This window comes from Anoplopoma fimbria, chromosome 10 (genome assembly GCF_027596085.1).
Source record: "Anoplopoma fimbria isolate UVic2021 breed Golden Eagle Sablefish chromosome 10, Afim_UVic_2022, whole genome shotgun sequence".
In the NCBI taxonomy this organism is placed as follows: Eukaryota; Metazoa; Chordata; class Actinopteri; order Perciformes; family Anoplopomatidae; genus Anoplopoma; species Anoplopoma fimbria.
In genome coordinates, this window is record NC_072458.1 from 5,386,601 (window position 1) to 5,397,526 (window position 10,926).

At 41.1% G+C, this 10,926-nt stretch overlaps 1 protein-coding gene across 3 annotated transcripts; it reads left to right on the forward strand.

The window, feature by feature from the left end:
- The first annotated feature begins 2,373 nt into the window (after nucleotides 1–2,373).
- stmn2b (stathmin 2b) lies at nucleotides 2,374–10,721 on the forward strand. Of its 3 annotated transcripts, XM_054606170.1 has the most exons (5): nucleotides 2,374–2,454; nucleotides 8,385–8,480; nucleotides 8,600–8,772; nucleotides 9,347–9,538; nucleotides 10,555–10,721. In XM_054606170.1, exons 1-5 carry the CDS (start codon nucleotides 2,436–2,438, stop codon nucleotides 10,612–10,614), a joined length of 540 nt encoding a protein of 179 aa, XP_054462145.1. In that variant the 5' UTR covers nucleotides 2,374–2,435; the 3' UTR covers nucleotides 10,615–10,721. The 3 variants fall into 3 exon arrangements, with proteins under 3 accessions (XP_054462145.1, XP_054462146.1, XP_054462144.1); XM_054606171.1 differs by lacking the exons at nucleotides 2,374–2,454; nucleotides 8,385–8,480 and adding an exon at nucleotides 4,577–4,592; XM_054606169.1 differs by lacking the exon at nucleotides 2,374–2,454 and having other exon boundaries at nucleotides 8,363–8,480.
- Nucleotides 10,722–10,926: the final 205 nt, after the last annotated feature.

Below are 10,926 nucleotides of genomic sequence, written 5' to 3' on the forward strand. Positions count from 1 at the left end.
GCATAAGCCAGAGCAAAAGTATAGTGCAGAGGCAAGTTACTACGAAAACAATAATTGCAACAGACTAATCCGAATATAGTAAGTGCTACAAACTACTACGAATAGGATAAGTGCAGTAAACAAATACAAATTCAATAAGTGCAGCGAACTGATACAAATACAGTAAGTGCAACAACTAATACGAGTGCAATAAGTGCTACGAGGAAGGCTCAGGGTAGTACTTCATGAAGAGGTGAGTTTTCAGCCTGTTCATACCTACAGCATCATGCAAACAACAACGCAAAACTCTGTTCTGGTTAATGAGTGACCATTCGTTTAGTTATCTTGATGGTATCGTTTTAAATAAACAGTAGGCCTGGTCTATGGACTGCTATCTTCACGCACAGATCTCTTGATGAGGAACATGTATGTATATGAACGTGGTGGTAGCCTACTCTGTGTTTATTGCATATATTCATTTGTGAGTAAAACTCAGTACCTGCAGAAAAAACATTTGAATTACAGTGGACATGTATGAGCTTGGTCTAAATGCATTCCATGATTGCCAAGGAGGTGTCTTGCAAAATAGTTTCTTTCAAACCATTCCTTCCTCCAGCTCATATAACCTGAGATATGCTGCCACCTAGTGATTGTTCCTTTAATGTTTCCACCCTCCTATTTGGCAGGATAGGATTTGACATCAGTATTTTCTGCGGTAACACAGTGGTGATCAATGGTATGATTTGGCCTTTTGACTGTGGGCATTATTATTGCGTTATTATAGAATGCTTTAAGGTATTTTTTAATACGAGATATGAAAACTGTATTTCTCCTTCCTCCCCTGATTCTTCAAGAATGGCGTGCATGTTTAGGCTCACAAGGTCTAAAATCAAAATTGTATTGTTATTGTTGTAATGTTATATACAAATAAATAATAATAATAATAATAATAATCTGAATCTTTCTCTTGTGAAGAGTCAATCTTCCACACACTGTGGACAGAGAGCTCAACTGTCTTCTATCTGTTCATCAACACAGACACAAAGAGGGAAACACCCACCCTGTTGAGGACCTGGACTCTGTAAGGGGGCATAGGGTTTATCAGGCATTTGAGAAGGAGCATGATAGCTCTAGGAGGCACATAAACGCTCATTAGTGACCCAGTGTAAAACCTGCCAGATTATACAGTGAGACTTCCTGTCATTCATTTCACAATAAAGCCTTTTAAAATACGGCTCATCTTATTGTGGGTAAGGTTGCATCCAGATCTAATAAAGAGGGCATTGACTGTTTGCCAATGCTAAATCACTCTATGGATGAGAAGAAAAAACTAACTCAACATAAACCAGCCTTACCAAAACAATTGGCTTATCCCTCTGGTGGAAGTTGCAAAAACAAATAGTTAACATTCATTTTAAAAGTTATGTTTTTCCCTTCCTTGCATATTGTCCAACATGCTAGGTCGGCAATTTGCTAACATTTACTTGCATTATCAATGAATCTGTTGATTATTTTCTCAATTAATCGGTTGGTCAAGGCTAGAAAATGTCAGATAATAGTGAAAAATATAGGGTACCCATTCTATTTCCTCCCAGCATGAGATGATGATTAAGCTTTTTTTTACTAAACAAAATTTCCAAAATCCAAGGAGTTTCAGTTTACTATTATATATGCTAAGCTCTGACGCAATACACATCATTATAATAGAGAGGCAGCAACCAGGGAGCTGTTTTGTTTTTCTGTTTTTTTGTTGACTGAAACAAATTAGCTCTGTGACAATAATTAATATTCTACCTGATAAAGTACTCGTATTAGTTGTTGCACTTACTGTATTTGTATCAGTTCGCTGCACTTATTGAATTTGTATTTGTTTACTGCACTTATCCTATTCGTAGTAGTTTGTAGCACTTACTATATTCGGATTAGTCTGTTGCAATTATTGTTTTCGTAGTAACTCGCCTCTGCACTATACTTTTGCTCTGGTTTATGCTTTAAGATGCTTGTTTAAGAAAGGAGATGCACTTATGACTTCTGGTGACTAGTAGTTCTCTTGAATACCTATGTTGAATACACTTCCTGTAAGTCGCTTTGGATAAAAGCGTCTGCTAAATGACTGTAATGTAAAAATGTAATAATAAAGTGACTAATCTTTGCCTCTAGTCATTATATTAGTGCAGCATATGACACCAAACTGTGTCAAGCTACGTTCATAATGACCTTGCATTTTATTCTGAAGGCTGAAGCAACGCACTTCCGGTATTGTTCTAGTTATTTCTCGCCGACCTGACGCAGCTCATAACAGACCACCAGGCGCACCGGCAGTCCTGTCTCTGCTGACTCAGTGCCTTACCAGCAGTCCCTCCACCCCGAGATACCGCATCCAGCAACCGACGCACCTTCCTCCTCTCAACCGGCCCCGGAACCACCACCACCACCACCACCACCACCGTACAGACATGGCAAAGACCGCAATCGGTGAGTTTTGCACATTGACTATTTGACTGTTTTTATTAGATATAGCAGCAGCTTCGCAGGTTTTGAGGATGCTGAGATGCTGAGGCGACACCCATGGCACAAAAGGATGCTGAGGGTTGGTCGATTAGAGGGAGCGGCCAAACTCCACTGCAAGTCACTCCTTAAAAAAAAAATAAGTTGCAAAATTTAAGCAGAAATGTTATGTTTTTCAATCATTGTTTTAAGAGTGATGTGGTTATTGCTTAATCCAAAAATCCAAATTAGTGGCGATCAATATGAGAGATGCCTTTTTTTTTTTTTTTTTTTTTTTTTTTTACATCAGTGACGCATATTTTTTTTAAAATCACTTTAAAGCAATAATTAAATGGAAATGCTTCATATCAACGCAAGAAAGGCGGTTTTATTCCCTCACACAGCAGCGTTTGGTCGATGCCCGCCTGCCGCACCTGCCTCAGAGCCGTGCAGCATAATGCAGCGACCCCACCCAACATCTCCGGTCCCTTCACTGCGAGCCAGCCTCTCTCTCCAGGGTGTGAAACGTTTCACCGTGACAAATGTCCTTATGAAAAACTGGGCCATCCTACAGTATGTAGCTGTACTGGAAACGCCTTGCTAAACCAATTTTGCGGGTGAAAGCTAAAGGCGTGAGAGAAGGAGACAAAAAAGAGCATCTTTTTTCCAGAATTGCTTTGCAGTCGAGGGAAAAATTTACGACTGGCGATGAAAATGAATGTCGTATCAGGAATATCAGAACCCAATCCTATTAGGACGGTTATAGACTGTAAATGTGACCTATTATGTTGGTTAACTGCATCAATATTGAGGCTTTAGTAGACTATAATGTGACAGTATTTGGTAAAAATAAAATTTGATTGCATGTTATGGCAGGAGGTAGGCCTTGTATTTGTGTCATCCTAGGAATGTCTACATCAAGGCTTTATATGTATATTTTATTTATGAGTTAATTCGAAAAAAAAATGTTCAAATATGAACATATCACTTTGAAACTGGATGTGACTTGCAGGCTTCTTTGAAAAGAAGCCTTTCATCATGTCTGACATTAAGGACAGTGTGTTTGCTTTAAGGGCTGCGTATTTCGGCAGAAAAGTGCAACGTGCGTGTGGCCAGTCTAGGGGATAGTCTGTTTGTCTTCTGCTCGACTAAGCACTTGATGGATGGAGGGGCATGCAGACAGACAGCGGTAAAGGGGTCCTGCATGGTGTCTGCGTTGACTGTTATATTTATTCCCCTCTCCTCCTCCTCCTCCTCCTCCTCTTCTTTTCCTCCTGTGATTCGAGCTGGGAACAGGCAGAATGGGATGGGCAGGGTGCAGACACTCCTAGGAGGAAACCAGTCGTCATGCCAGTCAGCACACAGCAGGTCATTAAGTTCATGTAGGCCCTATTTTATTAACAGAAATGAGGCGGAGATGGAGGAGCAAAAACACGTCAGGTGTCATGAGTCAATAAACATTGACAACTGTATGACTATATAATGCGGAATTAATACGCCTGCATATATGTGAAAGTGTGTTTTTTCCTTCCTTGGAGCTGAGAACGGAGGATGGAGACATCTTAAAGCCTCTACAGAACAAGATGTATCAACTATCCCTAAAACAAACTCCTGCTAAGAACCACTTCCGTGTGCATTACGGCCTCTATGCACTTTCCTGATCCTTATCACGTACACTTGTCATGTCCAATAAGGTGTGGTCATTCAGCTGGTTGCCCTATAAATCAATTCCTTTGTGTGCAGAAACAGAGGCTTCTCAGGCCATTATACCATCAGAATTTAAGCAACTAGTCACATCCAAATCCAGCTATATTTCTCACTTTATCATCCTGCATCACTATTGTCACAATGGTCCATGTGCATAAAGCGCAAAAGACTCCCGGACTCATAATTCATGCTGATTTATCGCAGAGTCTCATCGATCAACGCAGCACACGCCCATTACTGGTTCAGATGACTGCTGCTCTTTAAAACGAGGCTGAGAGGAAGAGGTGACATCAATCCAGCGGTGATGGTGCACCATAAGCTCAGGATTTGTTCATCACTTGGGAAAATCAACATCTGGATGAGACAGTTTAGAAATTTTTAACATTCTAGTTTGGCAAATTTAATGTTAACCTCAGGCGGTTTAAACACTAGATTCTGGACATTACACACAATTACCTCTTTTGTCTGCACATTTAATGCACTGACCTGGAGCTGTAACAACTGGTTGAATAATCAATTAGTTGATTGAGAGAAATTTATAGGCAACTATCATCATAATCTGTCTATCATTTAAGTCATTTTTAAAGCAAAAATTCCAAACTATTTGACTTGTTAAAGCTTCTTCTTTCTTGGTTTTGTGTGATAATAAACTGAATATCTTTGGGTTTGGGCCTGACTGTCAGACAAAACGAGACATTTAAAGTCATCAGCCTTGCTTTAGGAAACTGAAATATGTATTTTTGAAATTATTTGAAATGATATAAACCAAAAGATTATTGGTTAATTGAAAAATATCCTTAGTTGCAGCCTTGTTCACTGATCTGGTGGACTCAGGGTGCGGCCCATCAGACCATCCCTCCTACATACACTGACTAGACTTGCCCTTGATCATCTGGGTGCAGTATTGTTTCATTTTATAGCCAATTTCACCATTTCGTGATTATATTGTTGTCGGGTGGCACAGCTGTAAAGGGCCTCTATATGCGGACTACAGACGCCCAGCCCACACTGCTTCCAGGTTACAGGACCCAGGAAGGCAATAAACGCTGTGATACACACTGCCACAGTTTTTCCACTCATAGACTTGTAAAAGTATCTTACTTGTGTTTATCACTTTGTGCTTTTTTTGCTCAAAGTGACTCTTTGCCTGTTTAATTTTTTATAGTGGGGGTTGGGTATTTTGAAGAGGAGGAAGGCAGAGAGGAGAGTGTGTTTGAGAGAAATAAAGGTACCGAACAGAGGTGTGGTGGTTTGCGCCAATGCAGAATTGAAGCTCCCAGGAGATGCAGAGAGTGTAGGGATGGATAGACTGAGATAGTGAAAATTGGGATTGAGAGGGAGAAGACATCAGCAACAGATGAAGCGGAGGCTTGGGGATGCAGAAGGTGCTGGGGAAGAGGGATGCTTGCGGGGGAGGAGGGACGGTAGATATTGATGATCTACGCTCTTTTGCTGATGGATTGGAAGATATAGTGCAGTTTGCTGGCTGTGTGTCTGTGGTCGGGGCAGGAGGCGCAGCTCTCTGAGAGGATGCAGACGGAGGGGAGTGGGAGCATTAGTGTCGTGTCATGTCTGTCTGAAATGATTTTTTTCCTGACCCAGCATGTCTGAAACTCAGCCGATATCTTTGAACAGACGCTGGTGTTTGGACACTTCCTGCAGTGGAAAGTCATTCTGGATCATTTACCATTTTTATGTGCCTGACCCGCTGGGAATGAGCTTATTACTACAGCCGTTACAGAAGGAAAAGATCTGTCCTCTCAGGAGAAATACAGAGGCAATTTCAATTTTTTGCACAATGGAGAATCTCATATATTTTTGATTAGAGATATTAAAAAAGATATGCAGGAGTTGGAGAGCTGTTTCAATTTACAGTGAGTGCTTATCTTCCAAGATAAGCACTGCAAGATAAGCACTCACTGTCATAGTAAAAAAAAAAACACATCAAATAAAATGAAACAAACCAGAATAGAGCCGCAACGGTTTGTAAAACAATCGATCAACCGAACATTTTATCTGCAACTATTTTGATAATTGATTAATCCTTAGTCATTTTAAAGTAAACATTTGATGGTTACAGTTCTTCAAATGTGTGGATTTGATGCTCTTCTCGGTTTGATATCATTGTAAATGGAATAATTCTGGGTTTTGGATTGTAACTCGAACAAAACAAGACATTCAATGACATTCTTATGAGCTCTGAGAGATTCTTCACAATTTTTTTTATAATTTATAGACCTAACAATTAACCAAATAATTGAGAATATAATCAGCTAATCGTCAATAATTTCTAAAAATAAACACTAGTCAGCCCTAAACTCAAAATCTATATCTAAATGAAAACATTATTGAACAGAGAAAAGGCATCACCCAGAACGTGACAACCACTGAACAAGAATCTCTGGTGATCTGCTCCATAGGCACTTAACTCAAATTACCTGCTCCACTGAATTGTTAACTGCTTGAGTCTTCAGCAGTCAAGTGGGGTTGTGTGTGGGACAAAATGGCTACTGGGGTCTTGACATATACAACGCACTAAATGAGCCCGTGACATCCCTCCAAACGCTCTGCTCCCCCCCTTTCGTCAGCAGAAATGGTGCGGTCTGCTAATTACAAATTGAAGCAGTATGCACCTGCAGTGGCTGCTTCCATTAGGCTTGTCCTTGGGGCAGTTGATGGCGGCTCCAAGTCCCACTGGGAGCTGCTCCTTTACTGGTTTTTGATCCTCCTTTCTTTGATTTCTGTTTATATCACAAAGGTGTTACCACGACGGTGAAGCAGCTAAACATTTTCTCCATCTTCCTCCACCCTCTCTTTCTTTTCATCTCACATAAATCTCACTATTTTCTATTTCTCTCCTAAATTTTATCTCCATTCCTACTCAACCCCTCTTCTTTTTTTTTTCCAACCCCTTACATGCTCCCACCCTCTCTCACTTCCTCCTCAGGGAAGGGGTTAACAAGGCCATGAGAGAGTAGTGAGAGCTACATCTGAGAGTTGATCACATTACTGTGGCGTCTGCCAGTCTGCAGGGCAGAAAGTGAGACACAGAGAGAATAAAGGGAGAGAGTGAGCAGGGAATATGAGTGAGGAGGAGGATTTGGATTAATCATACTGTACACCATACCCCACCATGGAGAAGCTCTTTCACAGTGAATCTCATTTTCGGCTTTGCTGCTGTAGCTCTCTGCAAATAATGAATCAACTGGGCACACTTCAGCCCTGCAGGCCCTGTGCTCCGGGTGATGGATTATGCTACATTATGACAGTCGGTATGCAAATCTCCTCAATGGGACAGTCTACCTTGTCAGAACACAGCAGTCATGAGCAAAAGCAGAATATTTCACAAGCTGCTGTGCGGTGCAGATATTTTTGCCGTTCTCCCTGCAGGGACTGCTGCTGAACTCTGGGCTCAAATTACAAAGTAGTAGATGCCAAAAATACAGGAATAAAAAAAATCAAGGTTAGACAAGGTTGGGTGTTCATTTGTTTTCAGTTTTTTCACCGTCTGCCCTCTGGAGCACTTTGTCCCCTCCCTATTGAGCAGAATGAGGTTGCCAAATATAACCAGTATGATTTGACGCCAGCTTTGCTTTAGTGATCTGATTTTTTTGGACCATAAATGAACCAGGGGTGGACAGTCATATTGCTGTGTTGTGCTGATAAGCTAAACCCTCAACTATTAGCCTCTTTTCACAAGCCACAGACAGACAAAGAAGATAAGAAACAACCCAAACATTATCCCAACATCTATCGTAACCTTCTTTGCTTTCTAAATTACCTGAAAAATATGGTGTTTTTTGGTGTTAGAGGCAATAGGGCGTTGGTCTGACTATGTTAATAAATAATAATGCATAGCTAATGATGTGGTGGGAATCCTGCGGGGATGGCAGCATCTTGGCTGTTGGGGAAATTAGGCCAAGTAAGGACAAATCCATCCTGCTCCCATCGCAGCTCCGTGAAAACAAAGGCCACAAAAATGCCCCCAAAACCCAGGGCAGCTCCACCAGACGTCCTTTGATGAGGTTTTCTTTTTGGAAGACTTGATGAATAATTATTTACATCAAGGACCTCCTGTGGAGGTAGAAGTGGGTTAACGATGTTTCATCTTTTTTGTTTGTTAGTAGGCTAATGATGTGTTTTAGCAGTGTACTCAGTTTACATGCAAACAGTCAGTTAACACACAGTCATGCTTCATGTTTCCTCCGCAGCTTACAAAGAGAAGATGAAGGAGATCTCAGTTCTCTCATTCATCTGCTCTTGTCTGTACCCGGAGACCCACAAAAACATCATGGGTGACTTTGAAGGTACGTGGTAATCAGACTGATTTATAATTTAATGTTCTCTATAAAACGTGCTTGAATTGAAAGTCAACAAAGAGTGTTTCTGTCTTGTCTTTTTCACACGTTAATGCACCCGCACGCAGACATGGACATCAAGCCCATTAACAAGCGAGCCTCAGGCCAGGCCTTTGAGGTCATCCTGAAGCCGCCCTCCCCTGTGTCTGACGCTGCCCACTGCGTCACCACCCCCCCAAAGAGGGACGTTTCCCTTGAGGACATCCAGAAGAAACTGGAGGCAGCTGAGGATCGGAGGAGAGTAAGGATGTTTACAACCATTTTCGTTGCAGCTGCCACGCCTTACTTTGCTTCAATAAGAGCCACAACAATCCAAACAAAACCATTTCTACCACAATCCTTCTGGTATGCTGATGCTGTAATAACTACTAGACTTCACTTGACATCTAATTTGAAGGCAGGATGTTTGTCATCCGTCACATTGACAACTGAAAACTCTAATCCAACAAATGCTAAATTATGCAACTCATTGATTTGCATGTCAATAGGGTCAATTCAAGCAGCTATCAAATCTAGCAGCCCACCAACAAATCAATCATTAAAATCGCTAACACTAATACTGTAGGTCAAACATACAGTAAATTATGTAAATCATAGTTCATCCCAAGAGAGGATGAAAGTGTCAAGTAGAGAAATTCTCCGACCTCCAGACATTTTTGTAGTTAGTATTAATAAGTCTGATTAATTGCAGCAGCTCTGACTCATGCTTAAATTTCAAGAAAAATCAATGAGTGGTTTTCAGTAAATCACCATCTCTCTATCGACCCCTCGCTCTCTGACTCGTTCCCTATGATGACCAACTCTCTTCCCCGCAGTCCCAGGAGGCCCAGGTACTCCGGGCCCTTGCTGAGAAGCGGGACCACGAGCGTGACGTGCTGCTGAAGGCCATGGAGGAGAACAGCAACTTCAGCCGCATGTCCGAGGAGAAGCTCCAGGTGAAGATGGAGCAAATCGAGGAGAACCGGCAGGCTTACCTGGCTGCCATCATGGAGCGCCTGCAGGAGAGGGTGAGGAGCAGAAACGTAGAAATACTAAGGTCTAAAAAAAAAATCAAAAAGGAGAAAAAAAGTCACTCAATTATTCTGATTTTTAACATTCAGTTAATATTTTAATTTAACTGTCAAATTATATTTTTATATTACATTTAGATTTTTATGTCAAGTTTTATTAACACAAACATTAATTTCCTATTTACTTATTTCAAATTAGTTTACAGTAAATAAGTCTGCCCAATTAAAACTTTAAAAAATGTCCAAGTAATGTAAAAAACGGTCGCTAGAAAACAATATTGGGCTGTGTCCAATCAAAAGCAGCCAACTATGTAAACAGGAAGTCAGTGTAGCGTCACAAGCTTTAATATAACAGGATTATTGGTATTCATAAAGTTTAGAGTGAGCGGGAAATTTCTGATAAGGCTAATGTAACTGAAGCTATTAAGCTCCTCATTTAGTCTGATGTTTTGCAATTCAATGTATAAATGTCATTTAAATCTTCATAGATTACATCATTATTACACAGTACTTTGAGCAAGTGTCAGCCTTAGCCACCTCTTGCAGGTGTTAGCAGGCTAACATTAGTTTTGTAGGATAGCTCAGTTAGCTACATAATAGTCACTCCATGAGTTTATACACCCAAGTTACTGCTGTAAGTTGTGCTGTTACTACTGGCTCCTGCTGAGGAATGGGATGAAAGAATGAGGACAATGTTTAAAAAGTCACAGGAGAATGATAAAAAAAGAAAGACATGCAGGGGGGAGACAAGAGGAAGATAAGGGTATGGAGGGTTGGAACACTTGCTTGATTTCTGTAATGGAGCACCTTTCAGAGAAGATTTAGGTCTGATAAAAAACAAAGATGGAGTCTTGTGCTTGAGAGGTGAGAGATAAAGAATCACATGAGAGGCAGGAAAAAATAATAATTAAGTGGGTTTTCACTACAAAAAGGTCAAAATGAGAAGGAAGTAAATGTCAGGAAAGGCTGACAGCAGAGAAAAACATGACATCTTCAATCGGTTTGTTTTCTAGGAGAGGCATGCTCAGGAGGTGCGCCGGAACAAGGAGTTGAGAGAAGAAGTGACAGCGTGAGAAACCCCAACAGGTTCTACGTCCCGCCTCCAAACCCCCAACCCCAACCACCACCCCCGACCCTGAGGAACACCCCTCTCCCCACCTTATCCCACATGTCCCCCACCTTCTCCACCCCTCCGCCATACTCCCCCATACTAGTATGAAACTACCACAGCCTGAGACGCCACCCCGAGACAGTGGGAGGTTCAAATGGGGGTGGGGGTGGAAATAAAAAAAAAAAAACAGCATAAATAATTTGGGCAAAAAAAGAAAAATTAATGTCTCCCACTCACTCTTCCCAAAAAAAAAAGAATGTTTTTGCTCCGTTTC